Here is a 25,766-nt window from a genome sequence, read left to right on the forward strand (position 1 = left end):
ACTGGGTAATCCCATATAATTTACAAACATCTCCTAGCACCCATATTTAAAAATATCAAAAACCAAAAGCAAAACCCTCCTTTGAATCCACATCTGGCTATAGCTACCATCCCACTTCTCTGCTATCCTGCTCAGCTAAATCTTTGGAAGAGTTGGTTTCATCCATCTCCATTTCACCACCTTCACCAATCATCTCTGTTCACCAGTGTCCCTGAAACTGACATTATCAGGGGCTCTAGTGACCTCCACGTTGCCAAATGCAGTGACCTTTTCTGTCTTCAGCCTCTCGACAGCCTTTGAAATAGCTGATCACTACCTTCTTAAAACTTCCATCTGGCTTTGGTGACACCAAATTCCTGGTCTTCCCACCTCACTGCTTGCTTTCTACTTCACTTGCTTCTTCTCAGACTCTTGTTTTACAGGTGTCTCCTCCTCCACCTCATCTCCAAGCATTAGAGTACCATAGGGTCAGTCCTGGGTCCCCTTCTCTTCTCCATTCACACATTTTCTCTAAGTGATCACATTCATGCTCATACTTTTGGAGATGGGTTTGTTACCACTTACATAGGGATTAGGTTCTAAATCAGCTCATAAAGAAAAAAAAAATCTCATAAAGTTGAATTTTTTTTAAATTCCCTAAGTCATCCACAAAGTATTGTAGTTGTCATTTCATACATGTTAATTTTATATATGGCTGTGGCCATATTTATGTGCCAAACTGAAGATCAACACACTAATATTGAGTTTTTCCTCTTATGTTGAAATAGATTAATTTTATTTATTTTTGAGACAAGGTCTCACTCTGTCACCCAGGTTGGAGTGCAGTGGTGTCGTTACGAGTCACTGCAGCCTCAACCTCCCAAGCTCAAGCAATCTTCCTGCCTCAGCCTCCCAAGTGGCTGGGACTATAGGTGTGTGCCACTACACCCAGCTAATGTTTTAATTTTTTGTACAGATGGAGTTCTGCCATGTTGCCCAGGCTGGTTTCAAACTTCTGAGCTGAAGTAATCTGCCCACCTTGGCCTCCCAAAGTGCTAGGATTACAGGTATAAGCCACTTTGCCTGGCCAAAGATAAATTATTTTTATTGAACAACAGATGAAGTACTTGGGAAATTCCTAAAGAGTAGACACACTTGGGACAGGAAGACCACCACCCCCAGTGTAATAGGGAGTAAGGGACTGAATTCATCTGAGAAATGGCAGATTCACATCCCCCATCACATGCTCACCTCACACCTGCTTTCCTTGATTGTAAAGGACTCACCCATACAATTTCAAGTATGTTTCATTCTCTTTGGTCGAATACATATAACTGAATTTTTATAAGTTAAATGCTTATATGGTGCAACTCCTTTGTATCATTTATATGTTGATGACTTCCAAATTAATTTCTCTAGCCCTAATTTTTGTTCCTGAGCTTCAGATTCAGAACCAAATAGCTACTTATATATCTCCACTTAAAGTCAACTAGGTAGGCATCTTAACACGTCCAAAACATAACAATTGATTCCACCCTCCGTGTCTCACTTGTACCAGAAAGCCCTTCTTCTCTTAGGCTTTCTTAGCTCAGTAAATGGCATGCCATCTACTCAGCCAAAAAATTAGGAGTGATCTTTGATTCCTCCCTTTTTCTCACCTCTGCATAAAATCCGTCAGGTACATTTAGCTCTACCTCCAAAATACATGCCAGATCTAATCCATTTATCTCTCTCAGCACAGATACCAACCTAGACAAGCCATGATCATCATTCTACTTTGACTAACCTATTTCCACTCTTAGCTTTTCTATGGTCCATTCTCCAAATAGCCAGTGTAATCCTTTATGAAACATCCACTCATTCATTCACCAAAGTGCATAGAAACTGAGGATACACAGAGAAGCAAAGTATATCCCTGTGCTCAGGGACTTACGTTCCAGAAGAGGAAGAGGCAATAAGCAGTAAATAATTTCGTACAGATGTAATAAATATAAAAAATTAAATGTGATAAACTAAATCATGTTCTTCTCTCCATAAAAATTTTCAAATAGTTTCCCAAGGTGGAGGTCCAAATTCCTTACTATGACCTTGTTACAAGATTCTGTGAGATCTGGCTTCTGTTTGTCCCTCCAACCTTATCTGTACTACTCTATCAGACTGCAACTTGGCTCCAGTCACACCGGCATTCTTTCTATTCCCTCAAGGTTCCAATTTTTTTCCCTTCAGCCACGTGTTTCCCCTATCTGGAATGCTGTTCCCAGATCTTGGACAGGTTGCTTCCTCCTAGCTCAAGTTATCACTTCAACAGAGTGAATTTCACTAAGTCAGCTCCCTCATCATTTTTTCTATCAATTACACCTTTTTGTTTTATAGCATTTATTACTTTACAGAGATTTTGCTTATTTGTTAACAATATCTGTTGTCCCTACTAAAATGTAAGCTTCGTAAGGGGAATCTTAAGATGTTGTTTACTGTAGTATCCCTCAAAGTCTAGAACAGTGCCCAACATAAGAGGATACTGATAAATATTTTTTAAAAGAATTTACACACGCCTGTAGTCCCAGCAGTTTGGGAGACCGAGGTGGGAGGATCACTTGAGCCCAGGAGTTCGAGGCTGCGATTGCGCAACTGCGCTCCAGCCTGGGCGACAGAGAGACACCTTGTTTCAAAAAAAAAAAAAAGATAAATAATGACGGAGTACGCGATAATAAAATAGCCTCGTTTCTCACCCAGCCAGGCTCCGCCTACAGGAGCCAATTACGCTCACGCCCTCTTCCGACGCTGCCCGGGGCCCGGGAAGTAGTCTGCGCAGGCGCTGTAGAACAGTGGCGCTTTCTGGGTAAAGATGGACGTCCACGATCTGTTTCGCCGGCTCGGCGCGGGGGCCAAATTCGACACGAGACGCTTCTCGGCAGACGCAGCTCGATTCCAGGTACTGTGCCCAAGGGACCGAGGGCCGAGTAACTGAGAAGGAGCAGGAGCCTGGGAATGAACCCGCTGCTCGGGGAGGCCGGCGCACGTGGACACCCGTGGCCTGGCTCTCCCCACCCTTAGGGTATTTTGCTTCCTTTTGTGTTCGGCTTGCCTGCACGGCTGCTCGGTTCAAGCCTTCTGAATAAGCTCTTTAACTATCCTGTTGTAGACCTAGTTGGGCCTGGCACGGAAACGCTGTTTCCTCCCTCTTATTCAAAGCAAAGTTGGAATCCTCCTTTCAAAAGGAACTTTTTCTCCGAACCTAGAGGAAAGGAATTTCGAAAACAGAAACCACCAAAGATGGAGAAAACAGATTCTCTTACTATAGTCTCCCCAAGTTTGGCTTGGCATGCGTATAGTTGTACTGGGCGTGATTCTTTTTATTGCTTCAACCCCATGGCTTAAGTAACCAGTGAGAAGAGCGATTAAGAAATGGGGGATCTTACCTAGAGAAGTAGTCATACATCGGGGGAGGTCAATTGGGGCCCAATTCTGGAAAATCTTGAATGTCTACTTTGTTGTTTGGATGTGTATATGCGTGTGACATGTGTTTCTTCTTTCTCTAACTGGTGAGTATGAACTCTGGAGCCAGATTATCTGGGTCTAAATGCTACTAAGTCTGCCAGTTACTCATTTTTAGACCTGCCTTAAGTTACTTAATTTCCGAATGCCTTGGTTTTCTCATTCATAATACTGCTATTTACCTTATAGAGTTGTAAATATGAAGCAATTTAATATGTATAAACATGCTTAGAAATCTGCTTGACATGTAGTAAGCATATATGTGTTCATTGCTAATATTAATATGTTACTATTATGAGGTCAGAGAAAGTCTCTTCAGATTCCGTTTGTCCAGACACCTGTTAGCTCGACAGATACTTGGTGAAAGGGTAGAAAAGATGAGGAGTCATTGAACAATCTTGCTTGAATGAAAGCAATGGTATTCTGTCAGTAGGTTTCATTTTAAATTTTTTGGGTTTTAGATAGGAAAAAGGAAATATGACTTTGATTCTTCGGAGGTGCTTCAGGGACTGGACTTTTTTGGAAACAAGAAGTCTGTCTCAGGTGTGTACAGTGGAGCATCACAAACACATCAGAAGCCCCAAAATGGAGAGAAAAAAGAAGAGAGCCTAACTGAAAGGAAGAGGGAGCAGAGCAAGAAAAAAAGGAAGACGATGACTTCAGGTTAGTGTTTGATTTCTGTCATGTTTTTTCTCTTTAATTTTTTTCAGTTATAAAAATAATACAGGCTTATGGCTACAAGTCAGACAGTAAGGTCATTTGTCAGCTGATGGCACTCAGGTTGTTTCCAGGTATTTGTCATTAGAAATATTGTTACAGCAAAGATAATTTTAAGTAAAGGTATTTATACGTAAATCCTTTTCTACAGGTACTGTTATTTCTGCAGAATACCATCCGAAAAGTAGCATCATATGGTGAAAGGGTATGTACCCTTTCTCTGAAAAATACTACAAAATGACTTCCCAAGTCCTTGTCAGTGCTGAATATTATTGGTGTTAATTTTTTTGCCAAGCTAATGAATGAAACTTTTTTTTTTTTTTTGAGACAGTGTCTCACTCTGTCGCCAGGCTGGAGTGCAGTGGCGCGATCTCGGCTCACTGCAACCTCTGCCTCCCGGGTTCAAGCGATTCTCCTGCCTCAGCCTCCCGAGTAGCTGGGACTACAGGTGCGTGCCACCACGCCTAGCTAATTTTTGTATTTTTAGTAGAGATGGGGTTTCACCATGTTGGCCACGATGGCCTGGATCACTTGACCTCGTGATCCACCCGCCTCAACCTCTCAAAGTGCTGGGATTACAGGCGTGAACCACCGCGCCCTGCCTGAAACAATTTTATATTTTACTGATAACTGGTGAGGTCGAGCATTTTTTTTTTTTTTTTGAGATGAGTCTCGCTCTCTTGCCCAGTCTGTGGTGCAGTGGTGCAATCTTGGCTCACTGCAAGCTCCGCCTCCTGGGTTCATGTCATTCTCCTGCCTGAGCCTCCGGAGTAGCTGGGGCTACAGGCGCCTGCCACCACACGTGGCTAATTTTTTGTATTTTTAGTAGAGACCAGGTTTCACCGTGTTAGCCAGGATGGTCTCGATCTGCTGACCTCGTGATCCACCCGCCTCCGCCTCCACCTCCCAAAGTGCTGGGATTACAGGCGTGAGCCACCACACCTGGCTGGTCAAGCATATTTTTGTATGCTTTACTGGACATTAATATTTCACCTTTTGTGAATTGTTTCTTCTTACTCTTTGTCCATTTTGACAGAGGTTTTTGTTTTTTTGTTGTTTGTTTGTTTGTTTTTGAGACAGTCTCACTCTGTTGCCCAGGCTGGAGTGCAATGGCATGTTTTCTGCTCACTGCAACCTCTGTCTTCCAGGTTCAAGGGATTCTTCTGCCTCAGCCTCCTGAGTAGCTGGGACAGGTGTGCCCTACCACGCCTGGCTAATTTTTTTATTTTTTAGTAGAGACGGGGTTTCTCCATGTTGGTCATGCTGGTCTTGAACTCCTGACCTCCTCATCTGCCTGCCTCGGCCTCCCAAAGTGCTGGGATTAAAGATGTGAGCCACCGCGCCTGACCTTTTTTTTTTTTTTTTTCTTGTACTGTACTCTAGGGCTGTTTATATTTTTTTAATCTATAATATTAAGTTTCCTAGTCATTTATCTTTTTTTGGTAAACACTTGAGTTATACAATGATGAAAAGTAAAGTTCCTTCCTATTGTTTATCTCCAGTCCCCTGTTACTCCACACGCAGCCACTGTTAATCAATTTCTTTTGTATTTTTCTAGGGACACTCTATTCCTATATATTTATGCCTGACTCAAAAAAAACAAATACTCCTCATACTTTGTTTATATACTTTGATTACTTTATATACACTCTGTTGGGAACCTCTCCTACTACCTTCCCCTTTTTTAAAAACAATGTATCTTGGAGGTTGTTTGGAATCAGTAGGAAGTACATTGCCTTGTTCATTTTAACACAGCATTGTATCCCATTGTGTGTATTGCATAATTGATTTAACAAGTTCCTGTGTGATAGATATTTATAGTTTTCACATTTTTGCTGTTGTAGTTTTGCAGTGTCATTCTACTTATCTTTGCATGTATATGTGAGTATATCTGTCCCATAAATTCTTAGAAGTGGAATTGCAGAGTTAACAAATAGATTTATCCACCAGACACATTGCATCAGTAGAAAGTACTTTGCCTTGTTCATTGTAACACAGCATAGTCGCCCATCATACATTGTAGGGATGCCCCATGATCAATTTGACATGTTACTGTGTGATGGGCACTTAGTACATTGTTTGCATGCTTTTGCTGTTACAGTGCTGCAGTAAAAGTTATTCTTCCCTGGCTGCAAGGAAGTTTGATAAAACCTTTACCAATAAGAAAGACACACCACAAACTTAGGAAAAGGATTCAAATGTTGGGCCACCAGAAATACACAGCTATGTACTGTAACCATTGTGGCAACAAATGTATTTAGGCCATAGATCTATGATAAATGTGTAGGCATGTATCAATTTTATTTTTATTTATTTTTTTTTTTTGAGACTGAGTCTCACTCTGTGGCTTGGGCTGGAGTGCAGTGGCGCGATCTTGGCTCACTGCAAGCTCCGCCTCCTGGGTTCGCGCCATTCTGCTGCCTCAGCCTCCCGAGTAGCTGGGACTACAGGTGCCCGCCAACCACGCCCAGCTAATTTTGTTTTTGTATTTTTATTAGAGACAGGGTTTCACCATGTTAGCCAGTATGGTCTCGATCTCCTGACCTCGTGATTCACCCACCTTGGGCTCCCAAAGTGCTGGGATTACAGGTGTGAGCCACCACGCCCAGCCAGGCATGTATCTGTTTTTAACTGGAAAATTGAAGAGCTTGTGAATTAGTAATGATTTGGGTCATTTAGTACCAACTGTCTCATAAAGGGAACAAAGTTTTTTTTAAAGTTATTCTACTTTGATGCCTTCCAGCAAGGTATGAGACTTTTCTCTTTTTGTAAATTTGTCTCTTCGTGTACATTGTACCCTTATTGTATTACATTGTTCCCTTATCATATTACATTGTTCATCTGTTTCTTCTTAATTTATTAAACCTCATATATTGAAGGAATTAGCTCTATGTCTGGCATATTACGTTTACAAATATGTTTCCGGATTGTCATATGTCACTTGTCTTATTTATTTACTTTTTGGCCTTCTGTGCATTACGTTTGTTTTTTTAAAATTCTAGGCTGGGTGCAGTGGCTCACTTCTGTAATCCCAACACTTTGGGAGGTGGAGGCGGGCTGACCACTTGAGGTCGGGAGTTTGAGACCAGCCTGGCCAACATGGTGAAACTCCGTCTCTACTAAAAATATAAAAAAATTAGCCAGATATGGTGGTGCACGCCTGTAATCCCAGCTATTTGGGAGGCTGAGGCAGGAAAATTGCTTGAACCCAGGAGGTGGAGGTTGCAGTGAGCTTAGATCATGCCTCTGCATTCCAGCCTGGGTGACAGAGCAAGACTCTGTCTCAAAAAAAAAAAAAAGAAAGAAAAAAACAACTTCTCTGTTTTCTTATTTGTAGTTTCAATCTGTTATATTAAAATCTTTGACCCTCTGAAATTTTATTTGGTATAAGGAGTGAATAGGGAACTAAAATTTTTTTCAGATGTCTGAATAATTGTCTTAATAACATAATTGTCTTAATACCATATGTTGGTGTTTTGTCTTATGTTGACTAATTGTCTTAATACCATATGTTGATAATCCGTGTTTTCTCTATTGGACTTTAATGCAACTTTAATTGTATACTTATTTTCCATATATATTCAAGTCTGTCTCTGGACCTCTTCTATTCTGTTTCTGTATTTGTACACCAATACTAGCTTGTTTTAATTACTATGGCCTTATATGTTATAAAATCCAGTGGAGTGGAGAGGCATACCAATATTTTAGGCAACTCAATATTTTCTTCCCACAGTGATCTACAGAATCATTGCAATCCCAATTAGAATTCTAGCAGAATTTTTTTTGTAGAAATTTCTGCTAAAGCTTTGGCTAACTTTCTTCAAACGCTCTCATAATAAGCAGATACTACTCTTTGGCCTTCCAGAAAGTCAACAAGCGAAGTGCCTTGAGCATCCAAAAAACCTGTTGCTGTTGCCTTTCCTCTTGACTGGTCGACTTTTGCTTTGACTAGACCACTTCCACCTCTTGGTAGCCATTGGTTTAATTGTGCTTTGTCTTTATGATCAAACTGGTAAAACCACGTTTCATCTTCTGTTATGGTTCTTCAAAGAAATGCTTTAGGACCTTGATTCCACTTGTTTAAAATTTCTTTTGAAATCTCTGCTCTTGTCTGCAGCTGATTTGGGAGCAGTGGTTTTGGCACCCATCTAATGGAAAATTTGCTCAACTAATTTTTCATTAAGATTTGGTAGGTAGAAGGCTGGGCGTGGTGGCTCATGCTTGTAATCCTAGCACTTTGGGGTGCCGAGGTGGGTGGATCACCTGAGGTTAGGAGTTCGAAACCAGCCTGGCCAACATGGTGAAATCCCATCTCTACTAAAAATACAAAATTAGCCGGGCGTGGTGGTACATGCCTATAATCTCAGCTACCTGGGAGGCTAAGGCAGGAGAATCGCTTGAACCTGGGAGGCGGAGGTTGCAGTGAGCCGAAGCCGAGATCACACCACTGCACTCCAGCCTGGGTGACACAGTAAGACGCCAAAAAGAAAAAAAAAATTAGCTGCACGTGGTAGCACATGTCTGTAGTCCCAGCTACTTGGGAAGCTGAGACAGAAGGATTGCTGTAGCCCAAGAGTGTGAGGTTACAGTGAGCTGTGATCATGCCTGTATACTCTAGCCTGGCTGACAGAACAAAACCCTATCTTGAAAAAAATATATATGTGGTGTAAGCCAAACCATATATATATATTTGGGATTACAAGCATGAGCTTGTAATTGGTTATATACACTCAGATGTCTGTGGTGTTGGCTATTGTTTCTGCTGTTAATCAACAGTCTTCTTCAATTAGGGCATGAACAAGATGAATTTTTTCCTTATAAATTGATGTGGGTGGTCTGTTGCTACAGACTTCATCTTCAATATTATCTTGTTCCTTCTTAAAACAGGTTATCCATTTGTAAACAGGTGATTTTTCTGGGGCCTTGTCCCCATAAACTTTTCATAAAGCATCAGTGATTTCACTATTCTTCTACCCAAGCTTCACTGTAAATTTGAAGTTTGTTCTTGCTTCAGTTTTAAACAGAATTCATGTTGTTTTTTTCAAACTGCTGTCTTATCCTTTTTAGTGTCTCAGACTAGATCCAGTTCACCCATATTATAACAAGTTGGTATGAGTTTATTTTGGTGCAAAAAATTTTGAAATTTTTGCATAGTTTCTTCATAATAGGGATTTTCCATGAACTTTTTGAAGACCCCCTTATATATAGATCAGTGAAACCGAATAGCTAGTTCACAAACCCATGCGTATATGGTCAATTAGTTCTCAACAGAGGTGATAAGGTAATTCAGCGGGGAAAAGAAAGTCTTTTCGACAAACGGTGCTGGATCCATGGGGAAAAAAGTGAACATCAAACCTAACTTTACATTGTAAGCAAAAATTAACTTCAGATGACTCAGACTGAAGTTTTAAAACTGTAAAAGTTCTAGAAGAAAACTCAGGAAAAAAATCTTTGTGGCCTTGAGATATGTCAAGGTTCCTTAGCACAACAACAACAACAAAAATTTTTAAAAAAGAAAAAATTGATATATTGGACTTATCGAAACTAAAAATTTTCATTCTTCAAAAGATAACATTAAGAAAATGAAAAGGCAAGCCACAGATGGGAAAATATTTGCAAAATGTATATCAAAGGACTTGTATCTACTCACTAAAGAAGATAATACACATGGTGATAAGCACATAAAAGACATTCAACATCAGTAGCCATCAGGCAAATTAAAACCACAATAGAATACTACTACATACCCATTAGAATGGCTAAAAATAAAAAAGAGTGACCATACCAAGTATGGGCAAGGATGTACAGAAACAAGCTCTCACAGTGTTGATGGTAAAATGGTACAACCACTTTGGAAAATAGTTTGGGACTTTTTTTTTTTTTTAAGTTAAACATATATTTACCATATTACCCAGCTATTCCACTTGTCAATATTTACCTAAGAGACAGGAAAATATACATCTTCAGAAAGACTTGTACACGAATTTTCATAGCAACATTACTTATAGCCAAAAGCTGGAAATGACCCAAATGTCCCTCAACAGGTGAATGATGAACTGTACATCCATACAATGGAATACTACCTAGTAATAAAATGGTAAGTTGTTGATACATGCTGCAACATAGATGAATTTCAAAATAACTATCTTTGAGTGAAAGAAGCCAGACAAAAATTAGTACACATGACATGATTCCGTTTATATAAAATTCCAGAAAAGGCAAACTAATCTATAGTGGCAGAAATTAGATTGGTGGTTGCCTATGCATGGAGTGATGGATTATAAGGGGTCATGAGGAAATTTGGAGAAGTGATAGAAATAACCTTGAATGTGGTGATACTTTTTTGGGTGTGTAGATGTGTCAAAACTCAGCAAATTAGATACTTTAAATATATGCAGATTATTGTATGTATTTATGCCTCAGTGAAGTTGAAAAAAAATTAAGAAATTAGGACTAGTCTTTGCTAGTTTTAGAACTAATTTAGAAATTAGAACTAGTCTTTGCTTTGTAGAACTAGTCTTTGCTTATTAAACTTAAAATTTCTTTAGGTTAGGCCAGGTGCGGTGGCTCACACCTGTAATCCCAAAACTTTGGTAGGCTGAGGCAGGCGGATCACAAGGTCAGGAGTTTGAGACCAGCCTGGCCAACGTGGTGAAACCCCGTCTCTACTAAAAATACAAAAATTAGCTGGACATGGTGGCATGCCTCTGTAGTCCCAGCTACTCGGGAGGCTGAGAATCACCTGGGAGACAGAGGTTGCAGTGAGCCAAGATCATGCCACTGCACTCCAGCCTGGGCGACAGAGCAAGACTTCATCTCAAAAAAAAAAAAAAAAAAAAAATTTAGGTTAGTCTTACATATTTATTCTCCCATGCAAACTGTTAAGTCAGCTGGTCCAGTCACCAAAACAATTCTGCCATTAGTTTTAATTGGCTAGTGTTCTTCATAGATTGAGGGAGAATGGCTATCTTTATAATACTGAGTAGCTCAAAGTATTGTGTTATGTTCATTTCTATTTATTTATTTATTTATTTAGAGACAGAGTCTGGCTCTTGCCGAGGCTGGAGTGCAGTGGCACAATCTCAGCTCACTGCAACCTCCACCTCCTGGCTTCAAGTGATTCTTCTGCCTCAGCCTCCTGAGTAACTAGGATTACAGGCACCTGCCATCATGCCTGGCTAATTTTTGTGTTTTTGTAGGGACAGGGTTTCATCATGTTGTCCAGGCTGGTCTTAAACTCCTGACCTCAGGTGATCCACCCGCCTTGGCCTCCCAAAGTGCTGGGATTACAGGCATGAGCCACCACGCCTGGCCGTTCATTGCTATTTTAAGTGAGATCTTTCATTATATTTATTTTTTAGTTGTTGGTTGTTTACATATAGAGAACCTGGCTGCCTTATTGAAATTTCTCATTGTTTGGCCGGGCACAGTGACTCACACCTGTAATCCCAGCACTTTGAGAGGCCGAGGCGGGCGGATCACTTGAGGTCAGGTGTTTGAGACCAGCCTGGCCAAGATGGTGAACCCTCGTCTCTACTAAAAATACAAAACAAAATTAGCCGGGCATGGTGGCAGATGCCTGTAATCCCAGCTACTTGGGAGGCTGAGGCAGAGAATTGCTTGAACCAGGGAGGCAGCAGTTGCAGTGAGCCGAGATCGCGCCACTGCACTCCAGCCTGGGCGACAGAGCAAGACTCCATCTCAAATAAAAAAAAAAAAAGAAAGAAAGAAATTTATCATTGTTTAAGTTGCTTTTCAATTAGTCCCCTGTTGTTTTCAAGTATACTCAGCACACTGCTGAAACAGCCAACAAAGGGAAGATAGTAAGCTTCAGAGCTCTGATCATACCAACACAGAACTTGCCTTTTCATTTCCATTTTTATACATCCTATTACTTTCTCTTATCTAGTTGCATTAGCTGTACTTTTTCTTTCCTTTTTTAGTGTGAAGGTATGGCTCTCTTGCTACACATACACCCAAGATTAAAACCTTTTTTTCTTTTTTCTTTTTTTTTTTTGTTTTTTGAGACAAGGTTTTTCTCTGTTACCCAGCCTGGAATGCAGTGTCATGATCACAGCTGTCTGCAGCCTCAACCTCCCAGGCTCAAATGATCCTCCCCACTCAGCCTCCTGAGTAGCTGGGACTCCAGGCTTGCACCACCACCCACCCTTGACTAATTTTTAATTTTTTTTTTGAAGAGACAGGTCCTCACTATGTTGCCTAGACTGTTAAAATCTTTTACTTTTTAAAAATATATTTTAGAAATTACTTCCCAAGAAGAAGGTGCTACTATACAGTGGATGTCATCTGTAGAAGCAAAGATTGAAGACAAAAAAGTTCAGAGAGAAAGTAAACTAACTTCCGGAAAGTTGGAGAATCTCAGAAAAGAAAAGGTTAGAAAAATATTTTGGGGCCAAAAGTATATATATTTTCTGACCTAGTGACTTATTCGCTGGATTTGGGTTATTCTGTTGTTAACGTGAATATAGTTTTGTTAAGATAGAAGGTTAATTACATTCATTTAGATTTTACTTTAATGAAAACTTAAAGCAAAGTAGGCATTTGTGCTGTGGGTGAACATTTTAAAGTTTAAATTGCCGATATATATATAAAATTCTTGACCTGCTCAAGTTTCAAGATTGATAGTATGTTTAGAATTAAATTTTTAAAATTTCGTAACTGCTTTCGATAAACAAACAAAATTTGGCTCCCTTTCTTCTCTGTGTTGAGCTCACCGGTTTAGAAGGATTTCCTCTGACACAGATTAGAGGGTTAGAATTCTTAAGAAAGGTGTTTTATGACTTGGGAATCAGAGGAGTAGGATATGGAAGAAACAACAAATATGCCTTTTTTGTGTCTGCTGTACACCTGCCGTATTCCTGATGGAGAGGTGTATTCAGCTCACTTCAGGGATTACTATGGCAATGCTTCAGTAACCCAGAAACCAGAATTTGGCTGTCTCTGGTCCAGAGAATGGGGAAACAAACCAAATCAACACTACTAGACTCCACTTTTTGGCACTCAGTTTTAATAAGCAGAGTTTTAGGGTAAATCATCAAAAAGCATTGATACTTGTATGCTAACTACCATATTAAAATAGTAGATGGGTTCAATGCCTGCCTTCTAAGAAGTTTATTTAAGGTTAGAAGTTATGACTATGACAGTAACACATTAATATGAAGAAAGCATAGACATTTTATGAAGGTTTTCTATGAAAGGGCATGAAATGTACCTAATATCTGTGATGTTTTGATTCTTGGATTTAACCAAAAAGTTTCATTTGCTGCTAAAGGTTATCCCAGAAACTATTAATGTTGCTTTATAACATCTGAGAATGTATTTATTTGGCCATATCCATGGTGGCCTCTTTACTTCACTTTTCAGATAAACTTCTTGCGGAATAAACACAAAATTCACGTCCAAGGAACCGATCTTCCTGACCCAATTGCTACATTTCAGCAACTTGACCAGGAATATAAAATCAATTCTCGACTACTTCAGAACATTCTAGATGCAGGTTTCCAAATTCCTACGCCAATCCAAATGCAAGCCATCCCAGTTATGCTGCATGTGAGTACGAAGATCTAGAATGCCTGTAACATTCCTTCCTCTGTGTGTGCTCATTCTCTTCTCTCTCTTCTTGAACTCTTTCTTTCCACCTTATCTCCCCTGTTAAAATCCTTCACTTCCTTTTAAGGTTCATCAAATGCCTGTGCCTCCATAAAAGTTGTCTTGATCACTCCATCTAGATGTGATCTTCTTCCTTTTCTAGTACCCTTTCCCCCACATTGCAGTTCTCCGTGGTATTTGGTGTGTTCTTTTCCTTACAACATTTATTTTACATTTTACACTACTTTGTATTCGCACCAATCATATTTATCTTTTTCATTTTACTAGTGTGTAACCCCTTGGAGAATGGGGATTATGTTCTATTCATTCATTCATTATTTAGTTTATAATGCCCAGGAACTACTCCAGAAATAAAAATGCTTTCTAAAGTTCTTGTACATAAACTGACTTATTTTTCCGAATACTTTTTATTATTAAAGTGTACTTTACATACAATAAAATGCATAGATTTTTAAGTGCCCAGTTTAGTGAGTTTCAGCAATGCATACCCTGTGTAACCACTATTCCAGTGAAGATAGAGAACATAGGTATTACCCCAGACAATTTTCTTGTGCCCTTTCCATTCAGTCCTCACCCTGCCCCTGCTCAGAGGCAACTGCTATTCTGATTTCTACTGCTGTATATTCCTTTTGCCTCTTCTAGAGTTTTATATGAGTGGAATCACACATTAATCTTTTATTTCTGGTTTCTTTCACTTTGCGTAATGCTTTGAGATTCTTCTATATTACATAGAGCAATAGTTTGTTACCGAGTAGTATTATGTTGTATGAATATACCACAATTTGTTATCCAGTCACTTGTTGATAGAGGTATGGATTAACTTAGGTTTTCGGATGTTGAGTTTTTCTGAGGTTTGTTTCTGTAGCAATGAGAGTTGGGTTTTTTCCCCATGTAACCGAGATGGCCTTCAGTTCTGGTTTCCAAAGGATATAAGATACCTTTTCATCTCTATACTAGTCCTTTTCGTTTTCTTTGAGAGCTGAAATAAGAATACATTCATACATTTAAATGATGCTGTTGACTCATGTTATAGTAAATTTGCTTTTAATTTTTGTTTAAGATTGTTTCTGTCATGGCTTTAGCTTAAAGCTTAAAAAATCACAGTGGGCCGGGTGTGGTGGCTCACGCCTCTAATCCCAGCACTTTGGGAGACGGAGGCGGGCGGATCACGAGGTCAGGAGTTCAAGACCAGCCTGGCCAATATGGTGAAACCCTGTCTCTACTAAAAATACAAAAACTAGCTGGGCGTGGTGGCGTGTGCTTGTAATCCCAGCTACTCGGGAGACCAAGGCAGAAGAACCACTTGAACCTGGGAGGCAGAGGTTGCAGTGAGCCGAGATCACGCCACTGCACTCCAGCCTGGGTGACAGAGTGAGACTCCATGTCAAAAAAAAAAAAAAAAAAATCACAGTGAGTTTTTGAAAATTGTCTCCTGTAAATTACTCTGTCCCTCAGGTCATTGCCATTTTTTATTTCTTCAGCCATTTTGTTGTTTAATAAAACCTTCCCTAGTGATTGAATAATACAGATACCAGGACAAAAAGTTGGTTTTATAATTTTATTTTGACAATAGTTTAGTGGAAAAGAAAAATTGAAATAATGGATATAACTTAGGTTATGGGTTATCTTTGAGTTTTAGTTATCCGTATTCTTTACACTCATTCAAAGGGAATTTAAGGGCAATGCTCAGAAACTTTGTTGGGGTGATGGTGGCATGGATGGATGATGTTAGGAAAGCAGATATGACTTGAAAGATTAGATTCGTTATGTAAAATTGTATTTGTTTTTTTCTATGGCTGGTAGCATTATTTGACCAGGCTCTGAAAAATTTATGTATTTTCTTTGTAGTATTTAATATACCCTATCTTTTTAGGGTCGGGAACTTCTGGCTTCTGCTCCAACTGGATCTGGAAAAACATTAGCTTTTAGCATTCCTATTTTAATGCAGCTGAAACAACCTGCAAATAAAGGCTTCAGAGCCCTGATTATATCACCAACACGAGAACTTGCCAGCCAGGTATGACTTGTAGCTTTTGAAGAGAATGTGATTGGTGTTTACTTCAGTGATCTTTCTTATTTGAAGGTAATAAAAAGATCTTAGGCCCATCCATGTCTTCTGTCATGGTCAAGTATCCTTTACACAGCACAGTGTGCTGGATCTTACTCCATGTGGGCAAGTCTTTTAAGTCTTTCTGTAAGTTTCTAAAACACAGTGATTTTAATATTTACACTTCTTGGTAAATGCTTTAAGGTCTTTGAAGTTGAAAGGCTAATGAAATATAGTCCTTCTTGGACATTTATTTTCCTCATCTGAAAAAAGGAGTACTCATCTTAGTTTTGGTTTTTATTTATTTGTTTGGTTTTTTTATTTGTTTTTAGCCACAGATTCTTACTCTGTTACCCAGGCTGGCATGTAGTGGTGTGATCATGGCTTACTGCAACCTCGATCTCCTGGCCTCAAGAGATCTCCCGCTTCAGCCTCTTGAGGAACTGGGACTACAGGCACATGCCACTGCGCCTGGTTAATTTTTTTCTTTTTGTAGAAACAAGGTCTCCCTATGTTACCCAGGCTGGTCTTGAACTCCTGGGTTCAAGTGATCCTCCCACCTTGGCCTACCAAAGTACAGGGCTTACAGGCATGAGTCATTATGCCTGACTCATCTCAGTTTTTTTTTTTTTGAGAAGGGAAAACTATACAGTGATCTGTTCTACCCTCCCAATGTGCTTAATATGAAACACATATCAAGTATGAAATAGTCTTGTAATAGTACTGTGTGTGTGTGTGTGTGTGTATTTTTTTTTTTTTTTTTTTTTTTTGAGACAGTCATGCTCTGTGGACCAGGCTGGAGTGCAGTGGTGCCATCTCGGCTCACTGCAACCTCTGCCTCCCAGGTTCAAGTGATTCTCCTGCCTCAGCCTCCCAAGTAGCTGAGATTACAGGTGCGCACCATCACAGCTGGCTAATTGTTTTTGTGTTTTTAGTAGAGATGGGGTTTCGCCACGTTGGCCAGGCTGGTCTCGAACTCCTGGCCTCAAGTGATCCACCCACATGGGCCTCATAAAGTGCTGGGATTACAGGTGTGAGCCCCCGCACCTGGCCAGTAGTACTGTATTCTGAAAACAATACGAAATAGGTTAGTTTTATCTCTGGGACCTAGTTTATTCCACCTGAAGAAATTATTGAATCTTATTAGGCATTGAAGTTTCAAAATGCTGAGATTTCAGGTTAATCTACAGATTGTTGTGAGTTTAATTTCAGATATTCATGGGTTGGTAATAGATTTATTTCATTAATCATGTAAAAGAGAGTATACATCTTGTCCAGGTATGGTAGCAGCTAATGTTTTTATCTTTTTTTTTTTAGATTCACAGAGAGTTAATAAAAATTTCTGAGGGAACAGGATTCAGAATACACATGATCCACAAAGCAGCAGTGGCAGCCAAGAAATTTGGACCTAAATCATCTAAAAAGTTTGGTAAGGAATTCATACATGGGATGTAGAGCATGTAAGGAATCTGGAAATTATAAATATCCTAATTGCTATGTAAGTGTTGTTAAAATATAGTCATGTATGTATAAAATTTGAATTTTAGAAGAACTAAAGAGATCTCCTTCTCACTGTACTGAGAAGTTATACATAAATATATACCAGTAGTTCTCAACTAGAGACAATCTTGCCCTCCACCTTTCACCACAGGGACATTTGGCAATAATCTGGAGACATTTGTAGTTGTCACAACTGGGGAGCAGTGCTACTAGCCTGTAGTTACTAGCCTATAGCCAAGGATGCTGTTAAACATTCTGCAGTGCACAAGAGACAGTCCCCTGGAACGAACACTTGGCTGGCCCAAAGTGGTAACAGTGCTGAGGCTGAAAAATTCTGATTTATACCATTGATTTTTAATCTGCCATGGAAATACTCTGGCAGACAACAATGGCATGCATAGCTGGGTGTAGTGGCTCACACCTGTAATCTTCTCCATACCTGTAGCTATGGAGAAGCTGAGGTGGGAGGATTGCTTGAGGCCAGGAGTTTGGGACCAGCCTTGGCAACATAGCGAGACTCCATCTCTAAAAGAAATTTTTTAAATAAAAAAAAATTAGCCAGGCATGGTGGTGCATGCCTATAGTCCTAACTACTTGGGAGTCTGAGGTGGGAAGATCACTTGAGCGCAGGAGTTCAAGGCTGCCATGAGCTATGATTGCACCACTGTACTCCAGCCTGAGCAACAGAGTGAGACTCCATCTTAAAAAAAACAAAAAGAACGGCTTACATCCTCACCCTTATATCAGCCAGAGGATCTGCTTTCATCTATTTTTCTTTCTTTTTGTTTTTTGACATTGTCCACTTGGAGATAAGCTTTCATCTGTTTTGTTTTGTTTTGTTTTGTTTAAATCTTGGGCCTCTGCATAAAATTCCATGTAAAAAAAATGATTTTCCTGAGGGAAAAAAAAGGTTTGAAAATTAAATTGTTCTTTCCTCTTAGAAATTGAGAAGAGGCTGGGTGTTGTGGCTCATGCCTGTAATCCGGCATTTTGGGAGGCTGAGGCAGGGAGATTGCTTGAGCCTAGGAATTCGAGACCAGCCTGGACAGCATAGGGAGACCCTGTTTCTACAAAAATAAAAGTAAAAAAAAATTTACCATCTCTACTAAAAATACAAAAAATTAGCCAGGCGTGGTGGCGGGCGCCTGTAGTCCCAGCTAGTAGTAGTCCCAGCTACTCGGGAGTGAGAATGGTGTGAACCCGGGAGGCGGAGCTTGCAGTGAGCCGAGGTCGTGCCACTGCACTCCAGCCTGGGCAACAGAGCTAGACTGTCTCAAAAAAATAATAGTAATAAATAAAAATTAGCCAGGTGCAGTGGCATGTGCCTGTAGTCCCAGCTACTCAGAATGGTGATGCCAGAGGATCTCTTGAGCCCAGGAGTTTGAAGTTGCACGCAGTGAGCTATGATCACACCATTGTACTCCATCCAGCCTGGGTGACAGAGCAAGACCCTGTCTCAAAAAAAAAAAAAAAAAAAGAGAAAGCTGGTCAGATATAATAAAGGGAAAGTAGGGATATAATAGTTTTGTGTTGTTGGCTATGACTACTTCCCACTTCAGGTTATTAACAAGTTGAGGAGGCTTAATTCCTAGTTCAAGAGGGATAAATCCTGTTTTTGCAATTTCTACCGTTTGTTTTTCCTATAGATATTCTTGTGACTACTCCAAATCGACTAATCTATTTATTAAAGCAAGATCCCCCCGGAATCGACCTAACAAGGTATAGATTATATTTTCATGTCTTTCGTGTGTATTTTTAATTTAGTTGATTATATTTTGTCCTCCATTGCTTGTATTTTTTGTCTTTGGAGCTTGCTGTTTGCTACCTTCAGTCAGTGTTGGCACTGAGAATAATGGTTTTTTTAAAAAAATTCATAGAAAAGAAAACTATCTTGTCTGGAAGAAAGTTACACATTTTGATAAGCAGTTAGTACAGAATTCCCCTAGACCTTTTTGCATCTTTCAGCAATGGTGATGGGGTCAATGAAGTAAAGAATGGAAGGTTTAATTGACCCACAAGTCAGGGCGTGACTGGGGAGGCCTTAGGAAACTTACGGTCATGGCAGAAGAGGAAGCAAGGCACATCTTACATGGTGGCAGATGGGAGAGAGAGAGAGAGCATGCCCCCATGAGCCAGTCCCTCCCTCAACACGTGGGGATTACAATTCGAGATGAGATTTGGGTGGGGATACACAGCCAAACCATATCACCTGCTTGTTTTTCTTATTTTTTTTTTCTGGCATGATAAAGTGGGACTGAGAAGCAGCATCATAGTTTGGCTTCCTCATGTGTCCACTGCCCCCACGGTTTAGTGAAGTGTCTTGGATCTTTCAGTTCAGTATCCACAAGTTGTTTTGTTATTTCTTAGTGTTGAGTGGCTTGTAGTAGACGAATCAGATAAACTGTTTGAAGATGGCAAAACTGGGTTCAGAGACCAGCTGGCTTCCATTTTCCTGGCCTGCACATCCCACAAGGTCCGAAGAGCTATGTTCAGTGCAACTTTTGCATATGATGTTGAACAGTGGTGCAAACTCAACCTGGACAATGTCATCAGTGTGTCCATTGGAGCAAGGTATTTAATTATTTTTCAACATTATCACACTGATTTGTTTTTTTTTAAATACAAGTCTTTTTTAAAGACTGAAGGAGATAGGTTTCTTGGCCTGAGACTAGCAAGGGAGAGAGTTTTACTGATTGAAATGTGTTATTTTAGAGTAATCTAAAAGAAGGTTTTTACATTGTCATATTAACATTCCTGTCATCATGCTTTTAGGTGTTTTTTTCCATCCACAGAGTATAACATGAGCTCTGTGGCCACCTAGAAGATTTAGTTTCTTTGATGGCTTAAATAAGTGGACCACAGAGGAAGAACCTGATGTTATTGAGCCACTTGATATATATTTCCTTTTAAAAAATATTTTGGGGAGCATTTTATGCTAAATAAATGCTCAGTGACAGAAAAAAGTTTACAGAAATTATGATATTGCTACCTGATGGATTATTATGTAACCCCTGTAATGATGTAGGAAGACTGTAGCTATATGAAAAAGTGTTTGTAGTACCATATTAAGTGAAAAAGTAGCCAATGGAACAGTAAAGAATACCCTATTTTAAACCTAAAATTCCTGTTTATAAGAAGAAAGCAAGGTTGGGTACGGTGCCTCACACCTGTAATCACAGCACTTTGGGAGGCAGAGGCAGGTGGATCACCTGAGGTCAGGAGTTTGAGACCAGCCTGACCAACATGGCGAAACGCCGTCTCTTCCAAAAATACAAAAATTGGCGTGTGCCTGTAATCCCATCTACTTGGGAGGCTGAGGCAGGAGTATTGCTTGAGCTTGGGAGGTGGAGCCAAGATCGCCCCACTGCACTCCAGCCTGAGTGACAGAGTGAGACTCCATCTTGAAAAAAAAAAAAAAAGAGGAAAGCAGAATGAGTTCACCATAAACATAATTTAAATGGGAAATTAAACATATTTACATATAATTAATTTATATGTAAATATATTTAGATAAACATAATTAAATGGGAAAAATATTTATAATACAACACAGTACATTGTAACATCTTACAGAGTATTAATAAAGTCTTAATATATCTCACCCCTAACTGTTGGTCTATAAATAAATCTTTGCTAATCATTAAGAAAAATGTTTAACCATGTGTAATAACAACCTTAAAAATGTTTTTATTATTTTACTCAATAATTTTACAGTTAGAAATTTTTTATAACTAAATAATCAAATACATGAAAATTTATGCCTGAAACATAAGTTTTAATGGGTGGTATTTCAAGATATTTTTAAAATTAGAAGAAAGCATTTAAAAATAACAATTTTGTCTTCAAGTTAAAGTATAAATAATTAAGTACTTATTAATATTGACAGTGGAAAAATTGATTTTGTCGGAGTTGTGTGTAAATTTTTTCATTTATTTAGAGTTCAGGGGAAAAAGCAAAAATTAACTCTTACAAACTACAAGGTATATTTTCTTCTCAGGAATTCTGCAGTAGAAACTGTAGAACAAGAGCTTCTCTTTGTTGGATCTGAGACTGGAAAACTTCTGGCCATGAGAGAACTTGTTAAAAAGGTATATTTGTATTACCTTCTTGAATTTTGGTAAAGTTTGCCAAGTCTTATATTACTGGTGGGAGGCTATTACAGTGGTAGCACTGTATCATCATCATCTTGCCTCATATTCAGTAATCCACTGGTAAATTGATAAGCAAGTACATTGTGCTAACTATATGATCATCCTGCATCGTATTTAGTAATCTAGGAGTAAATTGTTAAGAAGCACGTTGTCCTAACTCTTATCCCAAGGGACAGAAGCTTGCCTCTCAGAATATGGTAAGTTGTCTTTTCGCAGCTCAGATTAGGCTAGGAAACAATCTATCTGATGCCCAGAGAATCTCATTTTTCCACATTTGCCTGCTCCATCCCTCCGCTGGTTTCTTATAGAAGAACTGGGGTGTTGTAGGACACTGAGTGGGGTTTTCTGTTTTTATCCTTTCAGTAAGAACTGAGTAGAAGCCATAGTTAAAAAGTACTGAGGTGTCAGCGCTGGACAATACAAGAAATCTCCTAAGCCCTGCCCCTGGAATTTAGTCTTATTTAGAGGGATAAAATAAATACACTTGTGTAAGATAGTCTCTGATAAAGTGTCATAAAGGGCTAACGAGTACTTTTTTAAGCATCCATATAGTCATAATGGGGCCACCAGGGTGAGCCAAATTGGTTGAGCCTTATAGAAGAAATGCTACTAAACTGATCTTGAAGGATTTTCAGGATAAAACATGGAGGGGAAGAGCATTGACGGCTGGGGGAGCAGCTTGAGTAAAGCCTTAAGAGGTGGAAGTGAACACCATGTGTTTGAAGACTAATGAAGCAGTTACCTGTCTAAGGCAAACAGTTTATGGTATGGAATTAAAGAAAACCAGGTTGGACAGGAGAGCTGGGGTCAGGATGTTTTTGAAGAATGTGACTACATAATTTTGTTTTTGTTTTTGAGACGGAGTCTCGCTCTTTCACCCAGGCTGGAGTGCAGTGGCGTCATCTTGGCTCACTGCAAGCTCTGCCTCCTGGGTTCACGCCAGTCTCCTACCTCAGTCTCCCGAGTACCTGGGACTACAGGTGCCTGCCACCACACCTGGCTAATTGTGACTACATAATTTTTAAGGAAAATTAGTTAAACAGTAATATGTAAGGTGAATTGTAATGGGAAAGATGGAAAGTAAGGAAACCAATCAGGCTTTTAAACTGGGGTAGGCAGAGATGAGGAAGAAATAAGGGCAGCAGCCTTAGTGGTGGGACATTAAGTATAGTTGGAGGCTGAAAGGGAAAAGTTTGCAAGTACCTGGTGACTATAGAATGGTTTGCTTTAGTGGTTAAGACCATGGACTCTGGAGCCAGGCTACTTGGGTAGTTCTGGCTCCACCACTATAGCTTTGCACAACTTAACCTCTCTTCCACATTTTCCTTGTCTGTAAAATGGGATAATAATATCTACCTCATAGAGCTGTTTTACTATTAATTCATTAGTACAAGCATAGTACTTATTATATAATAGTGCTTGGCACATAGTAAATGCTAAATGTATTTTATTAATATTCTTAAGAGAATCATTTGGTACTAGGAAATTTAAGGTTTTCCAGGATATTCCTTGGAGATTATACACCAGAGATTTTTAGCCATGTATGAGCTTTGGGAGGTCTGCAAACCCTCTAAAATTATACGTAAGATTTTTGTGTGAATGAGTAGTTACTTATTAGAAAGTTTCTTAGCTTTCATTAGATTCCAAAAGAGATGTTTAAGCCATCATAAAAAGGCTAAGAAACTCGGCCAGGCGCGATGGCTCACCCCTGTAATCCCAGCACTTTGGGAGGCCGAAGCGGGCGGATCATCAGGTCAGCAGTTCGAGACCAGCCTGACCAACATGGTGAAACCCCGTCTCTACTAAAAATACAAAAAAATTAGCCAGGTGTGGTGGCGCGCACCTGTAATCCCAGCTACTCAAGAGGGCAAGGCAGGAGAATCACTTGAACCTGGGAGGCAGAGGTTGCAGTGAGCCAAGATTGCACCACTGTATTCCAGCCTGGGCAACAGAGCAAGACTCCGTCTCAGAAAAAAAAAAAGGCTAAGAAACTCTAATATGAACAGTTAAAAAGGTAGAAAGCTGGTTTGAGAGAGAGTAAGGGTTTGATAGTGTAAATGTAAAAATAATTTGCTTAGATTCACAGACATCAGATGTAGTAAAAAAAAACAAGTTTACTTAGAGATAGTAGTAGAGAGTCAACTCAGTAAAATAAAGATTATATTGAAAGAACTGAGAACCAAGGACTAAGCTTGGGGAGAGCACCAGAATTAGGATAAATAATGAGTTAGTGAGGGATGAAATACCCCCTGTGGGGTTCAGTGTACACCATTGGGGTGATGGGTACACTAAAAGCCCAGATTTCCCCAGTATGCAATATATCTGTGTAACACAACTGCACCTGTACCCCTAAATCCATAAGAATAAAAAAATTAATTTCACCCCAAAAAGCCCAATGAATTAAAAAGATAATTATTTTTTCATTTTAAGCAGAATAAAAAAAGGTTTTGAGGCACAGAAGTCAAGAGATGATTATTTCAAAGTTTGGGCATCTGTTATCGTAAGGGGGTGTAGGGGGATTGATTAGACAACATTATTGGAATTAGCAAGATGGAGAATATAGTTCAAGTTGAGTGGAAATAACCAATTGGAGAGAATGGTGACGAAGATGGAGGCAGAGTTAGACCACTAGCCCAAGAAATTTGGCCAAGAAAGTACACTAAATTGAATTGGGTTGTTAGAAACTACAATCAAATTATGAAATAATGACCAATTGTATTCTTGATTGAGTTATGTATGCCAATTTTTGTCTTCTTTTAGGGTTTCAATCCACCTGTTCTTGTTTTTGTTCAGTCCATTGAAAGGGCTAAAGAACTTTTTCATGAGCTCATATATGAGGGTATTAATGTGGATGTTATTCATGCAGAGAGAACACAACAACAGGTAAAGTCAAATGTATACTTTGAAACTCAGAAGAACTACTTGATTTTAAACTATTGACATTAAATTTATGAAGTACCTGTTTTCATTCTAAAACAATTTAATATATATTCTGTTAACCAGAGAGATAACACAGTCCACAGTTTCAGAGCAGGAAAAATCTGGGTTCTGATTTGTACAGCCTTGCTAGCAAGAGGGATTGATTTTAAAGGTGTGAACTTGGTGATCAACTATGACTTTCCAACCAGCTCAGTGGAATATATCCACAGGATAGGTGAGTTGTCTTTTTTTCCTTCCCCTCTGTCACCCACTGATCTGTCTTAGGACCCCTGCTATTCCCTGCGCATATGCTCACTTCTTAGTGCTGTGAAAATCCAGTGACTTTTATAAAAGAATTTTGAGAGCCTCCTTCCCCCCAAAATGTGTTTTTTAATGGTCTAATTTTTCTTAGGTCGAACTGGAAGAGCAGGGAATAAGGGAAAAGCAATTACATTTTTCACTGAAGATGATAAGCCATTATTAAGAAGGTAAATTAGAAAAAATAACCTAGTGTTATTGGCAAAATTGCTTCATTATTCTTATATGTATATTCAATTAAGAGATAATTACAAAATGGCTGTGTCCCAAATTCTACTGATAATGGTGTTAGTTGACCAAATTTTAGCCATGGGAAAGGAAAAATGATCAAAAGGCCTTGTTTTTGCCCTTCCATTATTAGAATTTGGAAATACATATTCAAAATGGAATGTTCATTGTAAGTTTCAGACTCATAGGACTCTTTCAATGGTTGATGTTAGATTTTAATGTAGAAGATGAGTTTCCTGCATTTTGACTGCCTACAGTAATTTTTGGTTGATGATGATTAACACTTCACATTTTTAGCTAATGAAATCTAGTTTTGGCCAAAGGGGGTTTGTACTTAGATCTGTTTATCAGTTTTGGTAAATATTTTGATTGTGCTTTCTGAGCTTTGGCTCTGCCACCTGTCAGCCTTTGTATTGCTTTAAGCAGATTCAGATGTGCGTGTGTAGGGGGTATATTCCAACAGCCTGTCCACCATAGGCCTCAGCAACTCCAAGCATGTGAATCTCATGACCCAAATATTAGTGTAACTATGCACCTCAGTTTTCCATCTGTGAAATGAGGATAGTGATAGTATTTACAAACACAGGCCTGTTGTGAAGAGTGAAGAAGTTACTATACACAAAAAACTTGGCAACAGTGCCAACCCCATAGTAGGCACTTTCACTTAATGAATTTAAGCTTGACTCTGGCTTCAGTCAGTGCTTCCTCCAAGATTGAGTTTACCAGCTTTATAGGGCTTGATAAATGTTGAAATAGCTGCTATCCATAGTTATTCATCAATG

At 39.3% G+C, this 25,766-nt stretch overlaps 1 protein-coding gene across 7 annotated transcripts in view; it reads left to right on the top strand.

Annotated features, from left to right (window-relative positions):
- The first annotated feature begins 2,608 nt into the window (after positions 1–2,608).
- DDX52 (DExD-box helicase 52) overlaps positions 2,609–25,766 on the top strand; it is a 30,147-nt gene continuing 6,989 nt past the window's right edge. For 4 of the 7 annotated variants that reach the window (XM_063655501.1, XM_054456873.2, XM_063655498.1 and 1 more), the window contains exons 1-12: positions 2,718–2,911; positions 3,936–4,137; positions 12,454–12,584; positions 13,576–13,761; positions 15,695–15,838; positions 17,186–17,297; positions 19,015–19,087; positions 19,736–19,939; positions 21,366–21,456; positions 24,280–24,402; positions 24,523–24,673; positions 24,851–24,926. In XM_063655501.1, the coding sequence (XP_063511571.1) occupies positions 2,825–2,911; positions 3,936–4,137; positions 12,454–12,584; positions 13,576–13,761; positions 15,695–15,838; positions 17,186–17,297; positions 19,015–19,087; positions 19,736–19,939; positions 21,366–21,456; positions 24,280–24,402; positions 24,523–24,673; positions 24,851–24,926 (1,580 nt within the window). In that variant the 5' untranslated portion in view covers positions 2,718–2,824. Of the gene's footprint in view, positions 2,912–3,935; positions 4,138–12,453; positions 12,585–13,575; positions 13,762–15,694; positions 15,839–17,185; positions 17,298–19,014; positions 19,088–19,735; positions 19,940–21,365; positions 21,457–24,279; positions 24,403–24,522; positions 24,674–24,850; positions 24,927–25,766 lie in introns of all 7 variants that reach the window. The other 3 variants (XM_063655502.1, XM_063655500.1, XM_054456874.2) reach the window with 2 other exon arrangements.

The sequence above is a fragment of the Pongo pygmaeus genome, chromosome 19 (genome assembly GCF_028885625.2).
Source record: "Pongo pygmaeus isolate AG05252 chromosome 19, NHGRI_mPonPyg2-v2.0_pri, whole genome shotgun sequence".
NCBI classification, from domain to species: domain Eukaryota; kingdom Metazoa; phylum Chordata; class Mammalia; order Primates; family Hominidae; genus Pongo; species Pongo pygmaeus.